The sequence below is a fragment of the Artemia franciscana genome, chromosome 2 (assembly GCF_032884065.1).
Source record: "Artemia franciscana chromosome 2, ASM3288406v1, whole genome shotgun sequence".
Classification (NCBI taxonomy): domain Eukaryota; kingdom Metazoa; phylum Arthropoda; class Branchiopoda; order Anostraca; family Artemiidae; genus Artemia; species Artemia franciscana.
In genome coordinates, this window is record NC_088864.1 from 37,800,207 (window position 1) to 37,823,994 (window position 23,788).

The 23,788-nt window shown below is 35.7% G+C and overlaps 1 protein-coding gene across 11 annotated transcripts in view; it reads right to left on the reverse strand.

Moving 5' to 3' along the window:
- The window catches only part of LOC136041183 (mechanosensory protein 2-like), a 219,191-nt gene that overhangs the window by 58,514 nt on the left and 136,889 nt on the right, over window positions 1-23,788 (reverse strand). For 6 of the 11 annotated variants that reach the window (XM_065725742.1, XM_065725802.1, XM_065725754.1 and 3 more), the window contains one exon: window positions 257-357. In XM_065725742.1, coding sequence (XP_065581814.1) covers window positions 257-357 — 101 coding nt within the window. Of the gene's footprint in view, window positions 1-256; window positions 358-17,287; window positions 17,556-18,859; window positions 19,754-20,269; window positions 20,395-23,788 lie in introns of those variants that run through there. The other 5 variants (XM_065725771.1, XM_065725795.1, XM_065725780.1 and 2 more) reach the window with 4 other exon arrangements.

Here is a 23,788-nt window from a genome sequence, read left to right on the forward strand (position 1 = left end):
GTCGCTCTTTACTTACTTTTTGCTACTGCGGGCAGTTTAACCCAAGGCTCTTTTAAATGTAAAGGAGGCTACTGCTTGCCGCATATTAAGAGGTTTTAGATATTAAGAGTTTATGTTAGGAGGTTTATATTAAGAGGTTTATATTAGAAGTTTTTCAGTACGCCATTGGCTGTCAGCCTTTTTTCAATAACAATAAAAGAAAGTTGGTCCATAACAAGAACTAAAAGACGTGTATACATATATAAAAGTTAAATACCTTAAAGCAGAAGCAGAAAGACAGTGGGAAGGTGGCCAGTATTAGAATAAGTGAAATGAATGTCAGAATCCATGCGCAAACACCAGGTCCTTCCGGGTCAGCTGGAAAATAGAAGGCATTAAAAAAAAGTGAGCGTAAGAATGAAAAGGAAACATACATATTTTTTCCATAGCGTAATGATTTATATACGTAATTGTTTATATTTTTATTTATTATGTCAAATAAATTCAGAAAGCTAAATCAAATCTACACTCATTTGTAAGCAAAATTAAGTAAAATTATTATAAAACGAATGTTTTATCATTATTTTAACAGCTTACATGTGCTTGTACTTCTACTTGAGACGAGACACTGGCTGTTCACTCCTATTTGACACCAGAAACACACTGGAACACATTCTGCAACTGTCCTTGGTCTATTGTTAGGGGGATGGACGATTTTCGATTATGATTTGTCCCTTTTGCGTATGTGCTTCGATAATTAACCCAAAGCCTCAAGGTCTTTTTTTTTGCGGCAGTCCGGTACTTAGTTTTAACTCATTGTATATTAGGTGCTCACTGCTTATTCTTCGGCTAAGCCTTAGTTAACAAATGGATCTTGGGCATTTCTGGGCAAGGATGTTAAGGAAGTGCTCTTCTAAGACATTGGAGCTCATGCTTCGCGTCCAAATATTAAACTGAAACGAATGCACGCAGTACAGAATCGAGTATTGTCTTCAGGCTGACGTCTCTTCTAGACCTTAATGTCTTTTGTAGATGGCCGAAAATACTCCAAGCCTCACTACTTATTCTTGCCTTTATTTGATTCGAGACCTCGCCCTTAACTTCAATCAATCAGGACCTGAGGTACCTAAATTCTTCTAGCTGTCCAAGCTGTTACTTGCTTAAGGGGACTGGTGAATTTCTATTTGTTTACAAGTATATGGTTTTAGGTACTCTGATGGCAAGCTTTGACAGGCTAATACTGTTCACCACCCTTTGAATCATGTCTGTGGGATGGTGATTCAGCGAGGAGTACACCGTCATTTTTATATTCAATATCCCCTACTTTCTGATGGCTGGTTAGCTCAATTCACTCTTTAAATTTATGAAGTTTTTGGATATCATATCAATCATATAGTTGAAGACGAAAAGTAGACCGTGGAGCTGGGTAGCCCTGCCATACACCATAGGTGATTTTGAAAAGCTCTGTGAGATCCCAAAACCCACGGATTTTGCTTTGTGTGTTGATTACCATATCGAAGGTGTTTTGACGGCTCCCGAGCCATCGATGTTTTGTCTGAATGAGTCATTGGGGCATTCTACAACCTTTTCACCCTGTTGCATTGACGGTTGTACATAATTTTGTTCCTTCCACCCACTTGCAGTTGTGATCTAAAGAAAACCCTCCCGTGACGAATTTTTGCTTTAACATATTACTGGAGAAGGTTTGTAGTTGACGGGGCGCTTCCACAAACTTGTGGATCATGCAAGAGTTTAATTTCGAGAGGTAATCTTCCTCCTCCTCTGGTATTTAACCCCTTGGGCAAGGGGTTACAATTGCAATTTCGAACCCAAGGGATTGGCAATCTCCTTGGTCCGTGACCCTTTTTCCATAGAGTATAACAGTTCAAAATAGGGATGAAACCTTTTAATCGACAGTGAACAGATATAAACATTTTTAACTGGATATTTCCAACACATATACAGTGTTCATCATCAGCAGTAAAACTCTGATGTAAAAACTCGGTTTTTACTGCTGATGATGAACAATGTATATGTGTTGGAAATATTCAGTTAAAAATTTTTATATCTGTTCACTGTCGATTAAAAGGTTTCATCCCTACTTTGAACTGTTATACTTGAGTCATGGAAAGGCAGTGTGGTCTTCGAAGTTATTTCCATAGAGTCAGATCACATATTGTTAAGACATTCCCCTATCCACCATTTTGGGACACGCTGAGTCACCTGGAATAAGCCCCTACTCATATGTTGACTAAGAAGGTGCTAAATTATGGCTTACATGAAATGACAACACTTTTTGTTTTTTATTGGTCGGTAGAAAAAAAACAAGCAAGCTAACTATAGCGTTTCAAAGGATCTCAACCCGAATTTTTTTTTTTTGTATCAGTGTCTATATTTCATCAAAAGGTAAAGGTAACTAAAAAATTCAAACTTAGTTTCCGTACAAGCTGCGACAAATTGTTTATGAACTGTTAAAACTATTAAATGTCATAGAACTACACCAAAGCCTTTTGTATTTGTTCACCTGAAGGGCTGTTATCTCAGACATTATTTTGAGGCAAGCTTGTCCTTGATTTTTTCTCAAACTAGGAGGAACACCTTTAAAATATTCTTTGTTTTGTGATTTATTCTTCCGAAGTGACCTTCAGTATTCCAAGTCTTTTTTTCTGGCAAAAACACCTGGCAAAAACTAGGCTACAGTGTCAATGTTACATCAAATAATGAAGAGCGATAATATTTTCAAGTGCTCCTGACGAAATAATACATATTCTAATGTGGGTTGCAGAGTTGTAAATAATAGCACCGGTTAGCTGGATAGTGAATCTTTCTAAAATATCCTCAATGCTGAAACAAGAACCACATAGGGGAAAATACAATCATAGAAATCGAAATTTTAAGCTAAAATAGATTAGAGCTGAAGCTCTATTGATGCTTATTGTAAAGGGCCTCGAGGCTTCAAAATATGATTTACTTATTATTCTTTCCCCACAGCCACTTTATAAGGAAGGAGTGGTCATATAAACTTAAGAGAAGGCCCATTCTATTGAAAATTGGAATTTCTATTGCCCTTATTAGGAGCCAAAGGGATTGGAGGACGGCCAGCCCCCTTATCAAGCCCTTTTTAGCTGTCCTCTCCTCAAGCACATCCTATTAAAATTTCGTGATAGTAATTTTCTCCCAAATAGTTTGCAGGTCAAATAAACATGCCTTCGGGAATGAAATTTTCCCCACAGCCATTGGGGCAAGAATGGTGCGTTGGGCACAACTTACTGTCAATTTGCCCATTGTTTACATATTGGATTTATTATTGCGAAATGGAGAAAAGTTTGATCCTCGGTGGGTCTGAAAAGACTAGGGGTATTAAGATGAAACTACAGGGAATCTTAACTAAATCAAAAGAAGCTATTTGCATACAGGTTATCGAAACGGCATATCTGTAACCTCTTAAGAATGTCTAAGGGTATCAACTGAAAAATTTGAGGGCCATTATTATTGCTAATACTACGACTGCAGCTGAGGCTACTTGCAAATACAACCGTTTGTGCGACAGCTTGCGACAGTAATTGTGGCTATTGTTTATGGCTGCCACTGTGACGATTTACCCATTGTTTACATATAGGGGTTACTACTGGGGAAGGGGAGAATGTTTGATCCTAGGTTGATCCAAACAGGTATTAATATGACACTTCAGGGGATGTCGAGGGGGTATTGAACTAAATCAAAAAGCACTATATACACGCAGGTTAAGAAAAGGACGTATCTGCAATATATCAGGAACCGCTGAGGTTATTATTTTGAAACTTTCAGGGCAAGTTTAGGAAGATGTTGAAAAATGATTGGGTTGCAACCGGTCCCTGCCCCCCCCCCCTTCGAACCTTTTAAAATGCCCCCTAATAATGATCAAAATTTTAAAACAGCCATTTTGTTCACAATAATAAAAAGTCTAGTAACTATGGCTCCAGGGATAAAAGAATCCCTTCAGGCCCCAGAGCAAGGAATGTAATTTAAACACTTTAACCATTAATTATACATAGGAGATTTTATTAGAAAATAGATGAACGTTTGATCTTGGGTGGATCCAAATAGGCTAAGGGCATAAAGGTCAAACTTCAGGGGAAAAAAATTTTATAATTGTAACTGAAAAAAAAATTAAATAGAATCTTCGTTCCTGAATTGCTTATATTTCCAGGAGCTAATATCATTTTATATTAAACATTCAGTTCATTTTATTAGTTCTTTCCATCCACCTTGATCATTATAGTGAATATTGTTCGTCGACATATTAAAATTTAAAGCACACTGTTAAAAATTCATATTTATAGAAGCTCTACCATTAGATGAGCACATGGGGGGGGGGGTATAAATAGCCAAACTCCTATTTGCAGCAACTATTGTTCGTATTAAATTTGATCTGAGCATCCATTTTTTATTCCTTCTAGGATCTAATTGCTCAACCATGTCGTTACATATTATTCATTAAAAATCTTTCCGAATGAAAGCTTTTAAAGAGAATTAAAGGCCATATTAAACTGAAAATTCGAGAAAATTGAAACCCAACATAACTCAAACCCAAAACGACTAGAAATCACTGTTAAAGAATAAATAAAATTCAAAATAAAGAGAAATTAAACAAACAATCATAGTAAAAAACATACAACAGGTATGAATGAAACTTAAATTGAACATACAAATCAAGCTTGAAACAAACAAAAACCACCACAAACAAGTGTTTGGATATTGCCTCCTTCTCTCATTGTAAAAGTCTAAAACCTACTGCATCATTGGAAAGTTTTTCGGAAAGTATTTCTAAATTAATTTCTGTACATAGATAACTTCGAAGACCACACTGCCTTTCCATGACGAAAGTAAAACAGTTCAAAATAGGGATGATACCTTTTTATTGACAGTGAATAGATATAAAATTATTTAATGGATATTTCGAACACATATACAGTGATCATCATCAGCAGTAAAACTCTTACTGCTGTAAAACTGCTGTGAGTTTTACTGCTGATGATGAACACTGTATATGTGTTCGAAATATCCGGTTAAATAATTTTATATCTATTCACTGTCAATAAAAAGGTATCATCCCTATTTTGAACTGTTTTACTTTCGTAATTTCTGTACATTTTCCATTGCCAAAGTTACATGTTTTTCAAATTAGCTATTTCAAAATAATTTTTTTACTCCAAAATAAATTCGAAAATAAAACTATATATCTTTAAACACTCTTGGCAAGAACTGATTAAATTAAACTGAATATTTGATATATAATGATATTAATTGCTGATGGCTCATCAGCTAAATATTTTATTTAACTGCAATTTTCATTTCATTTTCAATTTTGTAAAAAGTTCAAAAGAAAATATTTTTAATATAAGTCATTTCAATAAAGCGCCAAATCCGCAGTAGATTTTATGCTTTTACTGTTAGGGAGACGGGCGGTATCCAAACTCTTGTTTGTATTAAACACTATAGGTGCCTTAAACAATCTTGAAAAGAGCTAATAAAATTAAACTGAATCCCCATGATTTTTGGAATAAAATAACGTATTTTTTTTTTTTTGGGGGGGGGGGGTTGCGATGTGGAAGGAGGGCCAGGGGTCAAGTCCCATGATTTTGGAATAAAACATCTTTTTAAAAAAAAATTGGAAGTGGGTCTGGTCATGGAGGATAGCCAGGGGTCAGATCCTTTAATTTTTGGAATAAAATATCGTTAATAGGTTTTTTTGAAAGGGGTTGAGCCATGGAAGGAGGGTCAGGAGTAGCTCCAATGAACTTTAGAATAAAAAATCTTTAATAATTTCCTTATGGGATTGGGCATCAGACCATGGAAGGAGGGCTAGGGGTCAGCTCCCACGATTTTTGGAATAAAATACCGTTAAAAAATTTTTTGGTGGGACTTCGGCCCATGGAAGGAGAGCCGGGGGTCAGCTCTTATAATTATTCAAAGTAAATACTATTAATAACTTTGCTTTTTTTTTGGGGGGGGGGGGTTAGACCATGGAGAAATGACCAGGGGTCAGCTCCCATTATTTTTGGAATGAAGAATATTTTTTTCAGGGGGTTGCACAATAGAGGGAGATCCAGCGGTCAGCTCCCCAATAATTTTATTTTTTGGGGGGTCAGGCCATGGAGAGAGGAACAAGGGTTAACTCCCATGATTTATCATTGATATGTTTTTTGAGGAGTGGTGGATAGGGTTATGGAGGTCCAGGGGTCAGCTCCCATAAATTTTGGAACAAAATATCGATTATAAGTTACTCTTGCAAGGGGAGGCTCGGGCCATGAAGAGCCAGGAGTGAGTTCCAATAATTTTTGGAGTAAAGTACACGTCACTAAAACTGTTTTTATGGGGGAGGGGGTTGGCCATTGAGGGAGGGTCAAGGGTAAGCTGCCATTATGTTGAGAAAAAAATATTGTTGATAAGTTATTTTTTGAAGGGTGAAGGAGTCGGGCTACGGAGGGAGGAGCAAGGGTCAGCTCCCGTATTCTTATGATAGAATATCGTTAATATTATTTTTTGGTGGGGGGATTTGATCCACGGAGGGAGGACCTGGGGTCAGCTCCCATGATTCATCACTAATGATTTTTACTGGCGATCGGGCCATGGAAGAACAGGGGTTAGCTTCCATAAGTTTTGGAATAAAGTATCGTTGATACGTTTTTTATTGAAGGTTGTGGTCGGGCTTACCAGATCTTTCAAAATTTTGAAAACACTCACTTATAAACTTTAAATACCCCAGGGCATAACTTACAGCAATTGCCACCAGGCTTTTGGGGTCCCTGCCGACCCTGGACTTTTTGTTATCTGATTTTTGAACTTATTTAAACAAAATGGCTATCTCAAATCCAACCTGATGGATTTGGGGAAAAGAGGGCGGGGGGTCTAGCAGCCCTTAAGTCCCTTTTGACTCTTAAAAAGGGAGCTAAGACTTTCAATTTCCAATCGACCGGGTCCCCTCTAAAGTTTATATGACTACCCCTTCCATAAGAGCCTTATATTCATTCAGGGCATAATTAAAAACACTTTCCATGAGGTTCTGGGGGGAGGGGTTGTGCGAACCCTGGAATTTTTGTTATATGATCTTAGGTCTATTTTGAACAAAATGGATATCTCTAAAATACGATCGGACATATTTGTGGAAAACAGTGTCGTGGAGGTGGGGGGGGGGGGATAGTTGCCATACGATCACTGTTTACTCCTAAAAAGGGAATTTGAACTTTTAATTTTTGATAACATAAGTCCTCTCCGAAGTTTATACGACAACCTCTTTAAAACCCTTCCCCCAGAATCTGGGGGCCATGTTGACCTATTTTAAAGTATTTATTGAACTATTTTGAACAAAATGACTATCTCAAAATTTGATCGGATTTAATTAGGGAAAAGTGGGTGGAGATGGGGAGCTTAGGTGCCCTATGATCACTTTCACATCTTAAAAAAAGAACTAAAACTTTCAATTTCCAAGCAAATGATCCTTTTTTGAAGCTTATAGGACCATCCTTTCCATAAAAACCTTATTTATCCCCGGGGAATAGCTTACAACACCTGCCCCGGGGTTCTGGAGGTTGTGTAGCCCCAAAGTTTTTGATATGTGATATATGATATATTTTTAATAAAATGGCTACTTCAAAATTTTGATTGGATACATATGGGGAAGAAACGGCTTGCGGAGAGCTAGTTACCCTCCGATCTCTTTTGATTCTTAAGAAGTGCACTAGAACTTTTAATTTCTAGTGCCCCCTCTGAAGGTTATACGAGCATCCTTTACATAATAACAATATATGCCCCTAGGTCATAAATTAAAACGCCTGTCCCAGGGCTCTGATTAGTTGTGTCAACCTTAGAGTTTTTGGTACCGGATTTTTCGAACGATTTTTAACAAAATGATCTCAAAATCGTAATCAGATACATTTGGGGAAATAAGCCGTAGGAGGCTAGTTGCCCTCCAATCACTGTCGACTCTTAAAAAGAGCACTAGAACTCTTTATTTCCAATCAAATGAGCCCCTTCCGAAGTTAATACGACGACCCCTTTCATATGGAGTGCTTTTGTGGAAAAAATAATAAAACATAGGAGCATTATGGCCTTCACTTAAGGCAACGCTATAGCGTTGCCTCTGACCTTTATGTTTATGTGATTATCTATTGTAAATAATCAAAAAATTGAGACGAAGAAGTTTTTCAAAGAAAAGAAAAGAGCCATATTATATTAATCACCAGCAGAGATAAAGCACTGTAATAATAAAATTCAAAAGGATCAGAAACTAAAATAAATGATCACATCAAATATAAAGATAACAGATACCGATACAGATGAACGAATATTCGTAAACGAGCAAAATTTAAATTGAATACTCAAGTGAAACTTACAACGAACAAAAAATACTACAAACAGTTGTTTGATCAAAATCCTCTTCCCCCTCCCCTAAATATAAGACTCTAAAAACTATTGTCATTCGTGTTTTACTTGAAAACTATATGCATGTCGAACTTAGTTTTTTCAAAATATTGACGACAAATATAAAAAATCACAATAATAATCAACATGACTAGAAGGAAGTAATGAAAATGAACTGAAAATTTAATATAAAATCACTAGAAATCCCAGCAATTCAAGATTCAATTCACATAAAGAGTTACATTTATCATTTAGTGTAATTGTCAACGTTAAACTTGCATTGTTTTATCTTTCTTAAGCAATGCAAGAATAGAAAACACACGAAAACCTGGTTATTTTAGCTGATTCGTTTTTTCCTCTGATGTTATTATTTCAAATATTTTGTATCTAAATTTTGATTCAGTTTTCTTGTTCTGTCTGTTGTTTTTAGAAAAGCTTTTAAATTTTCTCTCGGCTGTTAAGTAGTGATGTTACGGTATTTGTTCATGTGAGAGTCACTTTGAAGAAAATCTTATCCTATTATGTCTCATTGGTCAAGAGTTTGACACATCTTATGTTTAATTACAATAACTTCGTCCCATTGCAAAATAAACATAAGAAAAAAAGTTAACTATTAAAAGCTAAAAAAAGAAATATTGATTGTGCCGCAGTCCAGGTCTTTACAATGATAATTCTTAGTCTAAACACTAGGATCATTCTCCCAAACAATTGTTTATTTAACCTAAAGTGTCAAAGAAAGAGCTTATCATTCAATTTGAGCAACAGCAAACAATTTTCCAAGCGCTTTTTGTTATTTGTGGCTTATAAACAAAATTACCGTTAGTATTAATGCACAATTATCAGGCATGTGTTTGGAATTGTTCCGCATTGTTAACTTGTTCGTTTCCAAGGTGTTCCAAGTATTTCTTGAAAGCTATAGAGTCCATTTCTTGAAAGCTACCGTAGTCAGATTTCAAGGTGCCGCTCGGCACCTTGAACCATTTTCAGAAACGTTTTTTTTTTTGTTTTTTTTAACAGTTTGTGGTAACGAACTGTAGTAAGGAGCGACCCGGCTCAATAGAAAACGAAACCATAAAAAACGGAATTTTGATGCTAAAAGATACATCAAAAGAATCAAATTTTCATGCTGATTTTAAATAGATCAGTCTCATCAAATTTAGTCTTTGTCATCAAAAGTTACGAGCCTGAGAAAACTTGCCTTGGAAAATAGGGGAAAAAACCCTAAAATTCATTGAACCTTAACGAAAATCATACCATCGCATTCAGCGTATCAGAGAACCTTATGGCAAAAATGTCAAGCACCTATCTACAAAAATATGGAATTTCGTATTTATTGCCAGAAGACAAATCACGGGTGCGTGTTTATTTGTTGTTTTTTTCCCAGGGGTCATCGTATCGACCAAGTGTTCCTAGAATGTCGCAAGAGGGCTCATTCAATCTTTTCCTGGAAAAATAAGTCATGGGGGAAGAGGAATTCAATGAAAGGGAGGTGGGATTTTCTAGCATTACTATAAAAAAAAATCAATGAAAAAACAAACATGAAAAAGTTTTTTCAATTGAAAATAAGGAGTAGCATTAAAGCTTAAAACGAACAGAGATTATTACGGATATGAGGGGTTCTAAAAATACTTTAGGATAAAGAGCGAGGTATTTAGGAGGAGATAAATACATCGATCTTTATGCTAAAGTATTTTTAGTAATTTCAACTATTTATTCTACGGCCTTTCTGATTCAGGGATCATTCTTAAGGAATTGGGACACAACTTAAGATTTATTGTAAAGAGCGAGGTATTAACGAGGGGACAAACCCCCTCATATACATAATGAAAATATAAGAATATAAAGTCTGTTACGTAAGTTAATTCTTAAGTTGCGTATTTTTTTACTAATAAAAACGTTCGTTAAAAATTAAAAGTGCTGGTTGTCTTTTTAAGTAACCAAAAAATTGTAGGGCAACTAGGCCTCCTTCCCCACCCCTTATTTCTCAAAATCGTCTGATCAAAACTAAGAGAAAGCCATTTAGCCAAAAACAGAATTAATATACAAATTTCATTTTAATAATTTATGTGCGGAGAACCAAAATCAAACATGCATTAAATCAAAACGTTCAGAAATTAAACAAAAAACTAGTTTTTTCTAACTGAAAGTAAGGAGCGACATTAAAACTTAAAAAGAACAGAAATTACTCCGTATATGAAATGGGTTTTCCCCTCCACAATGCCTCGCTCTTTACGCTAAAGTTTGACTCTTTGCCACAATTCTACTTTTTAAAACAATTAAACAGTATCTGGTCGGAATTTAAAATTAAAGCTTTAAAGCACAAGATCCTTCTAAATATCAAATTTCATTAAGATCTGGTCACCCTTTCGTAAGTTACAAATACCTCATTTTTCCAAATCCCCCCCCTGCAACTCCACCAAAGAGAGCAGATCCGGTCCGGTTATATCAGCCACGTATCTTAGACAAGTTTTTATTCTTCCCATCCAGTTTCATCCTGATCTCTCCGCTTTAAGTATTTTCCAAAATTTTGGTCCCCCCAACTGCCCCCCCCCAATGACGCTGGATCCGGTTGAGATTTAAAATAAGAGATCTGAGTTACAAGGTCCTTCTAAATATGAAGTTTCATGAAGATCCGATCACTCCTTCGTAAATTAAAAATACATCATTTTTTTCTAATTTTCATAATTAACCCCCCCCCCCCAATAGAGAGGATTCGTTCCAATTATGTAAATCACGTATCTAAGACTTCTGCTTATTTTTCCCACCAAGTTTCATCCCGATCCCTCCATCCAACTATCTTTTCATTTCATCTCCGATCCTTTCATCCAACTACCCCAAAGAGAGCGGATCCGTTCCGGTTATGTCAGTCATGTAAATAGGACTTGTGTTTATTTTTCCCACCAAGTTTCATCCCGATCCCTCCACTCTAAGTGTTTTCCAAGATTTTCGGTTTCCCCCTCCCAAATCACCCCAATGTCAACCGTTCGTAAGTTAAAAATACTTCATTTTTTTATTTTTTCCGAATTAACGCTCCCCCTACTCCCCCTAGATGGTCAAATCGGGAAAACAACGATTTCTAATTTAATCTGGTCCGGTCCCTGATACGCCTGCCAAATTTTATCGTCCTAGCTTACCTGGAAGTGCCTAAAGTAGAAAAACTGGGACCGACAGACAGATCGACAGACCGACAGACTGACGGAATTTGCGATTGCTATATGTCACTTGGTTAATACCAAGTGCCATAAAAACACTCTCTATTACGCAACAACCAAAAGTAAACAAAACAAATTACGTAACAACCAAACTGTATTACGTAATTAAAACCTGCATCTCTTAGAAATTATTCCATATTACGTATCAAGCACCTAGAATTTTTTGAAGAAATTTCAAAAAAAGGGGGCAGGACTGGGATTCGAAGGGGGTACTGCCCCGTTAAAAGCAGAGAGGGGATAATACTGATAAATTCCAAGGCTATTCCCTTGTTGCATCCTTGAGTGGTCAAACAAGGTGTTTAGGGTGTCAAACTAAAGGCGAAGATTTGGTAATCCTGAAATCAAGTGAGCTTACATCAATTAGTATGCAAAATATTACTTTTTAATCAGATCAGAATCCTTACAATCACAGAAAAATCGACAAGGCTTAAAAAAATGCTTTTATATCATCAACTAAATGTTTCTAGATGCCATTTATATTATTGTTTGTGTGAGTCATTAACGCTTCCTCTTCATATTTCAGTCATCCTGGGCTGAATATTGTAATCTCTTCTGTGTATGTACAAAATGATTTTTAGAGGATTTTCAAGCAGACTCCCATTCATTGCAATCATTTCATTTCACAAGTCATGCATTAAACGAGTTATTAAGCACGGATTACGTTTTCTTTCTATCTCAGAGTTTCTAATCAGTATATTATCTCCTCTGAAGACCCTGCAGCCTGGATAGCCTCTAATAAATAATTGATCCTTTTCGTTCCTTGGAAAAACTTCCATGCTGTTCCCCTTTCTGTTTGTTGGATAAAGATCCAAAAGAAGAAAAAAAGAGGATTGAAAATAAGAAAATAAAAATAAGAAAAGATATTGCAGTTGACCTCACAATTTTTTTTTTAACTGAAAGTAAGAAGCGACATTAAAACTTAAAACGAACTGAAATTACTCCGTATATGAAAGGGGATGTTCCCTTCTCGACGCCCCGCTCTTTACGCTAAAGTTTGACACATTCTCTCAATTCTACTTTATTAAACAGTAAAAGAATTAGCGTAAACAGCGGGGCGTTGAGAAGGGAACATCCCCTTTCATCCACGGAGTAATTTCTGTTCGTTTTAAGTTTTAATGTTGCTCCTTACTTTCAGTTAAAAAACCTATTTTTTTTAAATTTAATTTCTGAACGTTTTTGAATTAATGCATCTCTCGTTAATAAAGTCCCCTCGTTAATACCTCGCTCTCTACACTAAAGCTTATGTTTTGTCCCAATTCTTTAGGAATGACCCCTGAATCCGAAAGGCCGTAGAACAAATAATGGAAATTACTAAAAAAAAACTTTAGCATAAAGAGCGAGGTGTTTAGGAGGAGAAGAACCGATCAAATGCATAATAATATCTGTTCGTTTTAAGTTTTAATGCAACTCCATACTTTTTCATGTTTATTTTTTCATTGTTTTTTTTTATAGTAATGCTAGAAAATCCTGCGCCCCCCTTCATTGAATTTCTGACTGAATTGTCTGAATTATCTTCCCCCATGACATATTCCTCCAAGGAAAGATCCTCCCACATAGCCCCCTCCCCTCAACCCCCCAAACCAAAAAATCCCCCTAAAAACGTCTGTACACTTCCCAATAACCATTACTGTATGAAAACACCGGTCAAAGTTTGTAACTTGCAGCCCCTCCCCCAGGGACAGTGGGGAGTAAGTCATCCCCAAAGACATAGTTATTATTGTTTTCGACTATGTTGAACAAAATGGCTATCTCAAAAATTTGATCCGTTGACTTTGGGAAAAAATGAGCGTGGGAGGGTGCCTAGGTGCCCCCCAATCTTTTGGTCACTTAAAAAGGGCACTAGAACTTTTCATTTCCGTTAGAATGAGCCCTCTTGCGACATTCTAGGACCACCTGGTCGATACGATGACCCCTGGGGAAAAGAAAAAATAAATAAACACGCATCCGTGATTTGTCTTCTTGCAAAAAATGCAAAATTCCACATTTTTGTAGATAGGAGCTTGAAACTTCTATATAAGATTATCTGACACGCTGAATCTGATGGTGTGATTCTTGTTAAGATCGTATGACTTTTAGGGGGGTGTTTCCTCCTATTTTCTAAAATAAGACAAATTTTCTCAGGCTCTTAACTTTTGATGGGTAAGACTAATTTTAATGAAACTTATATATTTAAAATCAGCATTAAAATGCGATTCTTTTGATGTAACTATTGGTATCAAAATTCCATTTTTTAGAGTTTCGGTTACTATTGAGCCGGGTCGCTCCTTACTACACTTCGTTACCACGAACTATGACAAAGTTGCACACGTTTCGTGAGATAAATTGAGAAAATTGGGATATGTAGCCTATATTTGTGGCTTTATTCTAGTAAAACCCATATTGATCTTTTTTATGTCAATACTTAAGTTATAAAAACATCTTTTCATCGTGTTCATTCTGTAAACTAAATTTTAGAAAACAAAGTTCCTCGTGTGGAAGTCAAAAGCAAATTTGAAACATAAAACAAACAAAAGTTTTTTATTGTTTTGCAGCCTATTTATGTTTATCTATAAAATCAGCCAAAATAAACCGTCCCATGTATGTACAATTCTGAGAAAAAAATACAATTTACTGAAAAAAAAGTAAAAAGTGGGATGATTTTAAGAAGTACAAAGTTGCTACATAGTCTGTAAGAAGTGCAAAAGTCTTTTGTAATGTTTTAAATTGTCTTTAATAGGCCAATATATCGATGAATTTTAGTATAAAATCTAATTTCTCTAAAAAAAAAAAACGAAAAACAGAAGAATTCCATTTTGTGAAAAATGGACTTGAGTATTACTCAAAATCAACAGTCCGGATTATGAACACCGAATATATAGTATTGTATGCCTATGTGATAGATTATTTGTGGTTTTTACGCAAATTTCTGAAGTTACTGCATAGTTTTAACACTGCCCAGAGAAAGTTAGTTTCGATCTGTCTGCAAAACATTAATTTACAACTTGCTTAAAAATAAGTGAATTCCAATCATATAGAAACAAATCTTGAAATGCTTAGTTGTTTTACAGTGAAAAACGCCCTAAAGCACTTATTGTTTCTACTTTACTAAAATCACAGTTGTTTTGTTTTTTCGTTAAAACGCTAGTTTTTGCACAATTTACAAATATATGGAAACATCGTGAGTTAGGTTATCTTTGAAATTTTTGTTGATATATTTTTTATAGAATTTCGTTCGTTTTAAGTTACAACTTTGCTCTTTACTTTCATCAGATAAGGTTTTTTTCTTATGATACATAAATAAATTTTCCAACATGGGTAAGCATGATGAAGGGCTTAAGTATTTACGAATTTGTTTGTCAAAATGTTTTTTTTTTTTTTGAAAACTTATTTTGGAGCAATCCCGAGTTATGCAAGCAACTAAAATCAAATAAAATATTTTGTCAGCGAGTTGTTTTAGAAAAGTGATAAGAGTACCTATAATTCAAAAAGTGGTACCTAAAGCCTCAAAAATGGAATTCTTTTTCCCATTTCGAACTCTTCATCAGAGGGGCTTCATATGAATATAGAGAGTAAGCTATCGCCTGTATTCCTTTTATTTAGAGTAAAACTTTTGAAATAAACATATATTATGGTTGCTGAGGGAACGACAAAATTTTTCAAAATCATTAGAGGGGAGGCATGCAATTTTACTGTTTTTTTTTAATGAAAATAAAAAATAAATAAATAAAAAGTATTTTCCAGAATCTAAGGAATTAGGAACGAAACAAATTTAGGGGAAATTGCCCCTCTCCCCTTGTGGAAATTTTGCCTATAATCTTGGAAATGGTAAGTTGAATGGGGAATCTTGGTTTTTAAATACTAAGTGGCTGTGACAAAATTTTCATCATCAGTGATTTGATGGAAGCAAAAGCCTTCTTTTTATTTAGATTAAATCTGTTTTCTCCCTAGGCTTTAAGAACGAATGCTCTAGAAAAAAATCAACCTGATAAAAAGTTTTTTCTCTCTATTTATTGCTAATGGCAGGCCATAAATCAAGGAAGTTGAATATTCTAATTCCGTGTTGTACCAATTAGTATCAATTGTATATTTTCGGTATGATTGTTTTCTTTTTATTCATCTTTAATTTAGAATTTTCTTTCTATTTATTATATAATCTTTTTTTATCTTTTTTTCTCCACGCTGAGGGTATATAGTCTTGACGCAGGGAAATATTATCTCTTGAGATTATTTCTTCTCTTTTCTTCCAACAGGTGAAAAACCCGTTGTTTTCTCAAATTACTTTTCAATTTGGTCCAACTGAAAGTAAGGAGGAACATTAAAACTTAAAACGAGCATAAATTATTACGTGTATAAGGGGGTTCACCCCCTCGTCAATATCTGGCTCTATTGGCTAAAGTTACAATTTTGTTCCAATTCTTTAGGAATGACCCCTAAATCAAAAAGGTTTAAATAGAATAAATGGCTCTTTTGAAAGTACTAAAAATATTGCCTTAAGAACGATGTATGGATGAGGGGACGGAACCCTTCATATATCTAATAATTTCTTTTCGCTTTGAGTTTTAATGTTGCTCCTCACTTTCAGTTGAAAAAACTTGTTTTTTTAATATCTGAACATTTTCTAAATAATGCTGGGAAATCCAGCACCCCCTCATAAGAAATTCCCATCCCTCATGAAAAATTCATCCATAGAAAGATCCTCCAACGTAACCTTCTCCCCCTGATCCCCCACCAGAAAAAAAAACTGAAACCGTCTGTATACTTCACAATAACCAATACTGTGTCTAAAGAATGGGCAAAGTTCACAGCTCGCAACCCTTCCCCCGAGGACTTGGGGATTAAGTCATCCTTTTTAAACTATGCTGAAAAAAGGTCAAAATTTTGATTGGGTGAGTTTGGGAAAAATGAGCGTGGGAGGGGCCCAATTGCCCTCTAATTTTTTGGTCACTTAAAAAGGGCACTAGAACTCTTGATTTCCGTTTAATGAGCCCTCTCGCTATATTATAGAACCACTGGGTCGATACGATTACCTCTGGGAAGAAAAAAAAGACAAAAACAAATAAACACGCATCCGTGATCTTTCTTCTGGCAAAAACTAGAAAATTCCAAATTTTTGCAGATAGGAGCTTAAAACCCCTACAGAGGGGCTTTCTGATACGCTGAATCTGATGGTGTGATTTCCTTTCAGATTCTATGACGTTTATGGGGTGTTTGCCTGTTTTTCGAAAATGGGGTAAATACTCTCCGGCTCGTAACTTTTGATGGGTGTGACTAGACTTGATGAAACTTGTATATTTAAAATCCGGGTAAAAATCCAATTCTTTTGATATATCTATTAGTATCAAATCCGTTTTTCTTGGAGTTTCGATTACTATTGAATCGGGTCGCTCCTTACCTCCAATTCTTTACCACGGATTGTTTGATTTGCTTATAAAACCTAATCATTGTGAATAATGTCGCTTAGATATAGTCAGTAATAGCCTACCCATGAACTAAAAAGCCCTCACATTGCTTTTGAAACTTAGGCCCTAACATGTAGGTGAAGTACACAGAATGTAGATATTCAGACATATGGACAAACTTTATGGTTCCAGGCAACGAGGTGACCTTGGGTGATTGGGACTCTAAACCCTTCGTCAAATCTCAGATTTAAGTTTTAAAGTGAAGTAATGAGATGGAAATTTTTCTTTTTGAATAGGTAACAAAAATTTGCAAACCTTCGTTCCAATATCCTCTAAACTCATTTGGCACTTTCTTGTCCTTATCCATATCAGGTTTTTTTAGGACTTTCATAACAATCGTCACGGTTCATTTGAATGATAGATAGAAATCTTGCGCTTATTTACTGCTTTAAAATTTGTCCTTCGTCTAAATTCTTTTTCAATTTGTCAAAACAATATGTGCAAGTAAAAATTTGGTCTGAATGAAAGCGCAAATGCGAGCATGGATAAACTTATTCCAAATCATCCACTCCATTTAAGCTTACATAAGTAATGCCGTATAGAAATCTATTTTTACTATTCTAATATGTAAATTAGAATTAATTCTTACATTTATGTTAGAAATTTCTACATGTAAGAGCATGTATTAGAGAATCGAAACTCGCTAAAAAAGTTGTCGAGGGTCATTAATTATCTTTCCTGTACGAAACACAAATACGAAGTTAACGGTCAAAACGCTAGTATAACACTAAACCTTGGCTGTGAATTTAATTCCAAATACACATTCGAATAACTGTCGATGTTTGTCAAATATGCTAGACCCAAAAATTGATGGATCGACCTCAAAATATATTGAAATAACGTTGGCATATAATTTTGACACACTAATATTGATCATGGGGATTTAGATAAGAGTCTGATTTACTGTTTGTCAAAACGACTTCCAAGCTTTAGCACAGTTTTATAAATTGAAACAAATGACAAGGCCCTACTTTAGCACTGATGACAGAAGATATTAACTATTCTGTTAATCTGTTTTTTATCTTCTCAATTGCTATAAATATACATATATTTGTATATATATATATATATATATATATATATATATATATATATATATATATATATATATATATATATATATATATATATATGTATATATATATATATATACAAATATATAATTATAATACCGAGAGCTTTGCCGCCGGGCCCTGGCATTTGGCACGTCGCATGATTTTATATATGGATTTACATTGTCACTTGTCTTCTAACCGCAGACAATGTGAGACATTTCATACTAAAGGCATTTCAAAGATATATGTTTATCAAAATAAGTCCGATTTCTAACAACGATATCTACTAAGCTTCAAACTTTTGGCTTTCTTTTTCAGGGTTTTGAATGGTTGTAATCCCTTGCTAAACGTCAAGTATGTTTTGGGACTAAGAAATTCTGTTATTTCTATGATGACGAAAAGAAATAAATGACATTTTCTTCATTAGGCAGTTTTTCTTCAGAATATGTTTTTCGGTTTCTCTTTCTAAGGGGATTGGGAGGGAAGTAGACAAGAAGGGGACTTGTAAACCTCCGTTCAAGGGTTTTTGACCACGGGGGCTACAACGATATTCTTGTTATGCTTTATCCTTTATACTCCCTAAATGAAATTGAAGACTGACAGTTGTGGTGCCATATGAAAACATGATTGGTATAATTTAAACTGCAAATCTCAAGCCTATACTGGCAACTGTGAATAATAAATTGGAAAAATTGGCAATTGGTGAAGAGAAATTCTCCTTTTAAAAATAACTCCATCATTTTGCGTATTAAAAGTGTACGAATTGACTTACGCAGCAATATATTTAGCTCATAGTGACTGTCTTTGCGTTTGAACTGATATTCCATCTTCTTTTTCCCCGCTAGAATCAGTTTCTCCTTGTCTCCCCCGGTTGATGTGAGATCCGAAATCCCCGCCGTTGTTGACACAGCTTCTTTCGATAAAGTGGAACAGCAATAGCTTTAAAGTGGTGGCTAAAAAGTTTCTTAGTGACTTCTAGTATTTACTATCAATAGACTCGTCTTTACCAATATTGAAGTTTTTCAACGTTTATAGCATTGCATTGCAACGGCCTTTTTCTCTAAAATGCGCTGTCGAAACACTGTGATAACTTTGCTATGTTTAGCAATTCTTTGACTGGTGCAATCTCGTAGCCACTATGACACTGACTGTAAAATGTTCAAATCCTTGAGTACTTTCCAAAAATCAATGATTGCATACCGTCTCACTACTTGGCAATTCTCTTATCCATGAGCATCACTTATAATTGAAAGTGGTGTATTCGATGAAAGTCAGGCATGATTTAATTCAGTAATCAGGACAGATTTTATTCAGTTCCATTCATCATAATTTCAAATATAACCTTAGCTGTCCTTTTCCACTTCATTTGCAAACAAAATCGTCTAACATACGTCGGCAATCAGTCCCATTTTTTCCAAATGGACGATACCGAGCTTAAGAAACACTTTTTTTTGGCTTGAACAGTTTTGATTCATTTTTTAAAATCTTTTCAGCAGTTCTTTGAAACCATTTTCCTTTAAAACAGTTAATTAGAAGTCAGCAATGTTTTTAGGCATGATGGCTACTCAAAATTTATGCATTTACCGAAACTAAGAGTAGCCTATGTGGCTGACAAGGAAAAAACTACACCAATAGCTTTTAACCAAGATTCTTTAAGAATACTTTTCTGAAAAATCAGTTTTTAAGAGCTGTTATAACTGTACTTTAACTGCACTAATTTAAAATGTATTTTTTTTAGCGTCCTTTTTATAAATTGAAATTACCGATTCAAACATTTCCTTGATATAAGTTTTACGAGAAGTTCAAGATTTTGCGGGTTTGGGTATCGAAAGTTTAACGGTTTCCGAGAGAGTAAAAATAATATATCCGAGAGCAAATTACTAATAAAGGAGCATCCTCTTATTCATAATAAACATTTAGCATCTTAGGCAGGACCCCAAAAAATATAAAACTATTTTGATTAAAAAATAAGCTACCTTCCTCAAACATTTTTGTACAGGAAAATTACAAAACAATTTGTTTCAAGTACAGTCATGACACTAATCTCTAAACAGCTTTCAACAGCTAATTAGTTTGCATACTGTTCACTTAATTTTATCTTAATTAAGCTCAAAGGAAATTTTTCACTAAGACTTATGGTTGCAGAGAGCTGTGAAAATATCACACAATCGTCTTGAATTACCAAAACTATTTGGAAGCATAAAAATTTTCCCTATATATGTCACTTAGGGGCAGTTATCACGAAGAACCAAAGACTACTTGTTTAAGGAAAGGTTGAATCAATACTGCTAAAAAGAGTCTGTTTGATACTGGAATCTTTCCCTCAGACCTGGTCTTGGAAAATTGAGGTATGCGCTGTAAAGAAATAACAGAAAGGAAATTGAGGGACAAGGACTAAAATAGATCTTGGATTATTTTCTCTTGTTTATGATTCTAAGGATTGTTTTGACAGATAAAGAAGGAAATAAAAATAAATAAAACAAGACAATAATGGGGAGGGAGTGAGGTAGGCAGATACAAGGCAAAAAGGAAATTACAGCCAGCCTATGTTCTTTGTTTGTACTCCATTTTGTGGAAAGAATAATAATGAAAGAAAGTGGATTAAGAAAACAATTGCCAGGAATAAGATGGCAAAACAAAAATTCTATTTATCGGACGGTTATTAAATACTAGTTTATTAATGGCTATAACATCGAGGTCCGAACTATGTTCTAAAAAGTATATTTGTTGGAAATGTTATTTTTTAAACACGGGTTGTTACGACCTAGACAGTAGGTTCACATAACTAATTACCTAAGGAGGATGGCAACAGGTATATTGTTCATACCTGACCATAGAGATAGAAAATAGTAGAGGTCAGATGCTGCAAAATTTCGTGGTCAGATGTCACCGGTAATCATGAGCCAAGCTATGGATTTAGTTTGATTTTTTTTTAGGGCGGAAGAATAAAATAGATAGTAAAAACTAGCAAGAACCTGGCCTCTATTAGTTTTTATGCCTATATATGCCTGAGTTGCTGGCTTTTAAAATAATCAAGATAATTCAAATCAAGAAAATAATCTTAGATAATCAAGCTAAATGCTGAAAAAGAGAGTCTACCTTGTTTACCTAAAAAATGTTTTATTATTTAAATTACCTCTGGCACCTCCACAGAGGGGAGTATATCCTATTGTGTTTTGCGCTACACAAAACCTTGTTAAGTAGTACACAAGACTTGCTGATTTTCCAATTATGAGAACGTATAGTCTGAGCTTTTTCTGCGATTTTTCTATGCTTAATACAATGAATATAGAATCAAAATACAAAAAGAAATACTTAAATAAGATCCTCCTTCACCACAAAATATTAAAGCAATCCTCTAAGGGCCTATCCAGGATTCCTGTTTGGGGGAGTTATGTTTTCAAGGGGGGGGGGAACTTTCAGAAAAGCATCAAAAATGTGTTTATATGTATTTTTGTTAACATTTTTAAGAGTTGGACAAAAATTTCCCGGTAGCCCCCCTGAATACGGTTTTATGCCCTCCCCTCCAAGCTGAAGAATGACCCATTCACAGTGAACCTTTTTTTCACTTATTGTAAGATCAAATTTACCTAATTCCTAATGGTCTTTTCAGAAGCACGAAGGCGAGGCTCATCGTAGCCTATGTTTTCCAAAATCGATGACTATATCGAATAGATTGAAATAACCTGATATCCAGTTTTTGAGAAAAAAAAAGAAAGTAAAAAAGAGGTTCAAAGAACTATAAGGGTATGAGAGGTGTGACTTTATAAAGTATTTTCATCATGATTTTCGTATTCATCTTGAGGAAACACGAGGGTTTTTTTTGCTTGAAACAAAAAAACTGTTTCGTTGAAAGAATTCAATTGATTCAAAATGCGACTGAAGACTGAAAACAAATATAATATATATTCAGGGATCCTTCAAAAGCCGTTTTGAGAAGGACAAGAAGGTAACTCTTATAACAGTTTCTCATACGACAATGAAAAAAAAAGATATTATGTTTCATACAGTATTGGTGAAGAAGATAGCTCTGATGGCTATTCTGAGACAGATGGTTATTATGAGACAGATGGGCGGCAGAACCACAAGGGTGAAATGCTCATCGACTTTTGTCTGGAAAACCAACTTTTCATAACGAACATCATGGTCCGTCATAGAGAACGAAGGAAAGTTACTTGGAGATCCCCTGACGGCCGCACTGCAAACATGATTGATTACATACTTGTCGGCAAGTGATGGAAATCATCAGTACTGAACACAGTCTCCATAGCCGGTGGTGACTTCGACTCGGACCATGTTCTAGTCAGGTCTGATCTTCGTTTGCGCATTCGGAAGCCCCAACAGCCTATGAAAAGCTTACAAAGATATCGTGTCGACCTGCTGAAAAACATAGAAACAAGGAACAGGTATAGAACAGCACTCTCAAACAATTTGTCAAGAATCCAACCCATTGAAGCTCCAACAGTAGAAGAAATTGACCGACTGGTTTACGAAAGCACATCCATCATCAGAGAAACTGCTAGTGAAATCCTGGGAATTCAGACTCATTCGGATAAACCGTGGATCACTCCCAAAATTATTGACCTATGTGTGCAGAAGTGCACACATGCTAACAAGGTAGATCGATAAAGCAAGGACGAGTACAAGAGGCTGAAGCGCCTAGTAGAAAAGCGCTTACTCCTTGACGGTCTGAAATCTCTGACAAACCATTTCTTAGAGGCATACCAAGCAGGCTTTCGAAAAGACCGCTCTACCGTAGACCAGATTTTCCCCACTCGGCAAATGATGGAGAAGTATATCGAGTTTGCGAAAGAGCTACTACTACTCTTCATTGATTTCAAGCAGGCTTTGACTTGATATGGTGAGATGGATCCTGCTACACTATGGAGTCCCTGAAAACATAGTAATCCTGATAAGTATTTGCATTCACATTTCGTCAGCCAAGTCCAAACACCCGAGGGATTGACAGAGGGGTTTCTAACATCGACGGGCGTTCTTTAAGGTTGCCTCTTGTCTCCCCACCTCTTTAACCTATTCCTCAACGCAGCGCTATCATTTGCCGAGACTGTTGACGGTGCAGAAATTGGAGGGAAGCTTATCGATAAATTGGCATACGCAGATGACATCGAGAAATTCAGCACTCAAGAGCATCTACTCCAAGCTGACACCGACGAACTAGTGTCGGCAACCGAGGCCTTTGGCATGGTCGTTAATACAGCCAAAACCAAGGTTATGCGGGTGTCTAGAGACCCTGCTTCAAGAAACGTGCAGCTAACAATAAAAGGAGAGCCAGTAGAAAATGTTGACTCCTTCGTCTACCTAGGGAGCCTCTTAACTTCTGATAACTACTGCACGAAATCGATCAAACGAATATTTGGCCTGGCAGACACCAGCTTCAAGAACCTCTTGCCAATCTGGAAAAAAAGATTCTGTCAACTTCTCTGAAGGTGCAACCCTTCAACTCTCTCGTAATCCCAATTGTTTTATACTCAAGCGAAACTTGGTCAATAAAGGCTGATGATGAGCGACAAATCTCCACATTTAAAACTAAATGCCTTAGACGTATTGCAGGGATTACCTACATTGACCGAGTCTCAAATGAAGACCTCCAAAAACTAACCCGTTGTCCCCACACCATCATGAACAGTGTCAGAAGCCAGCAACTCCGCTGGCTTGGCCATATCCAGCGAATGTCGTCCAA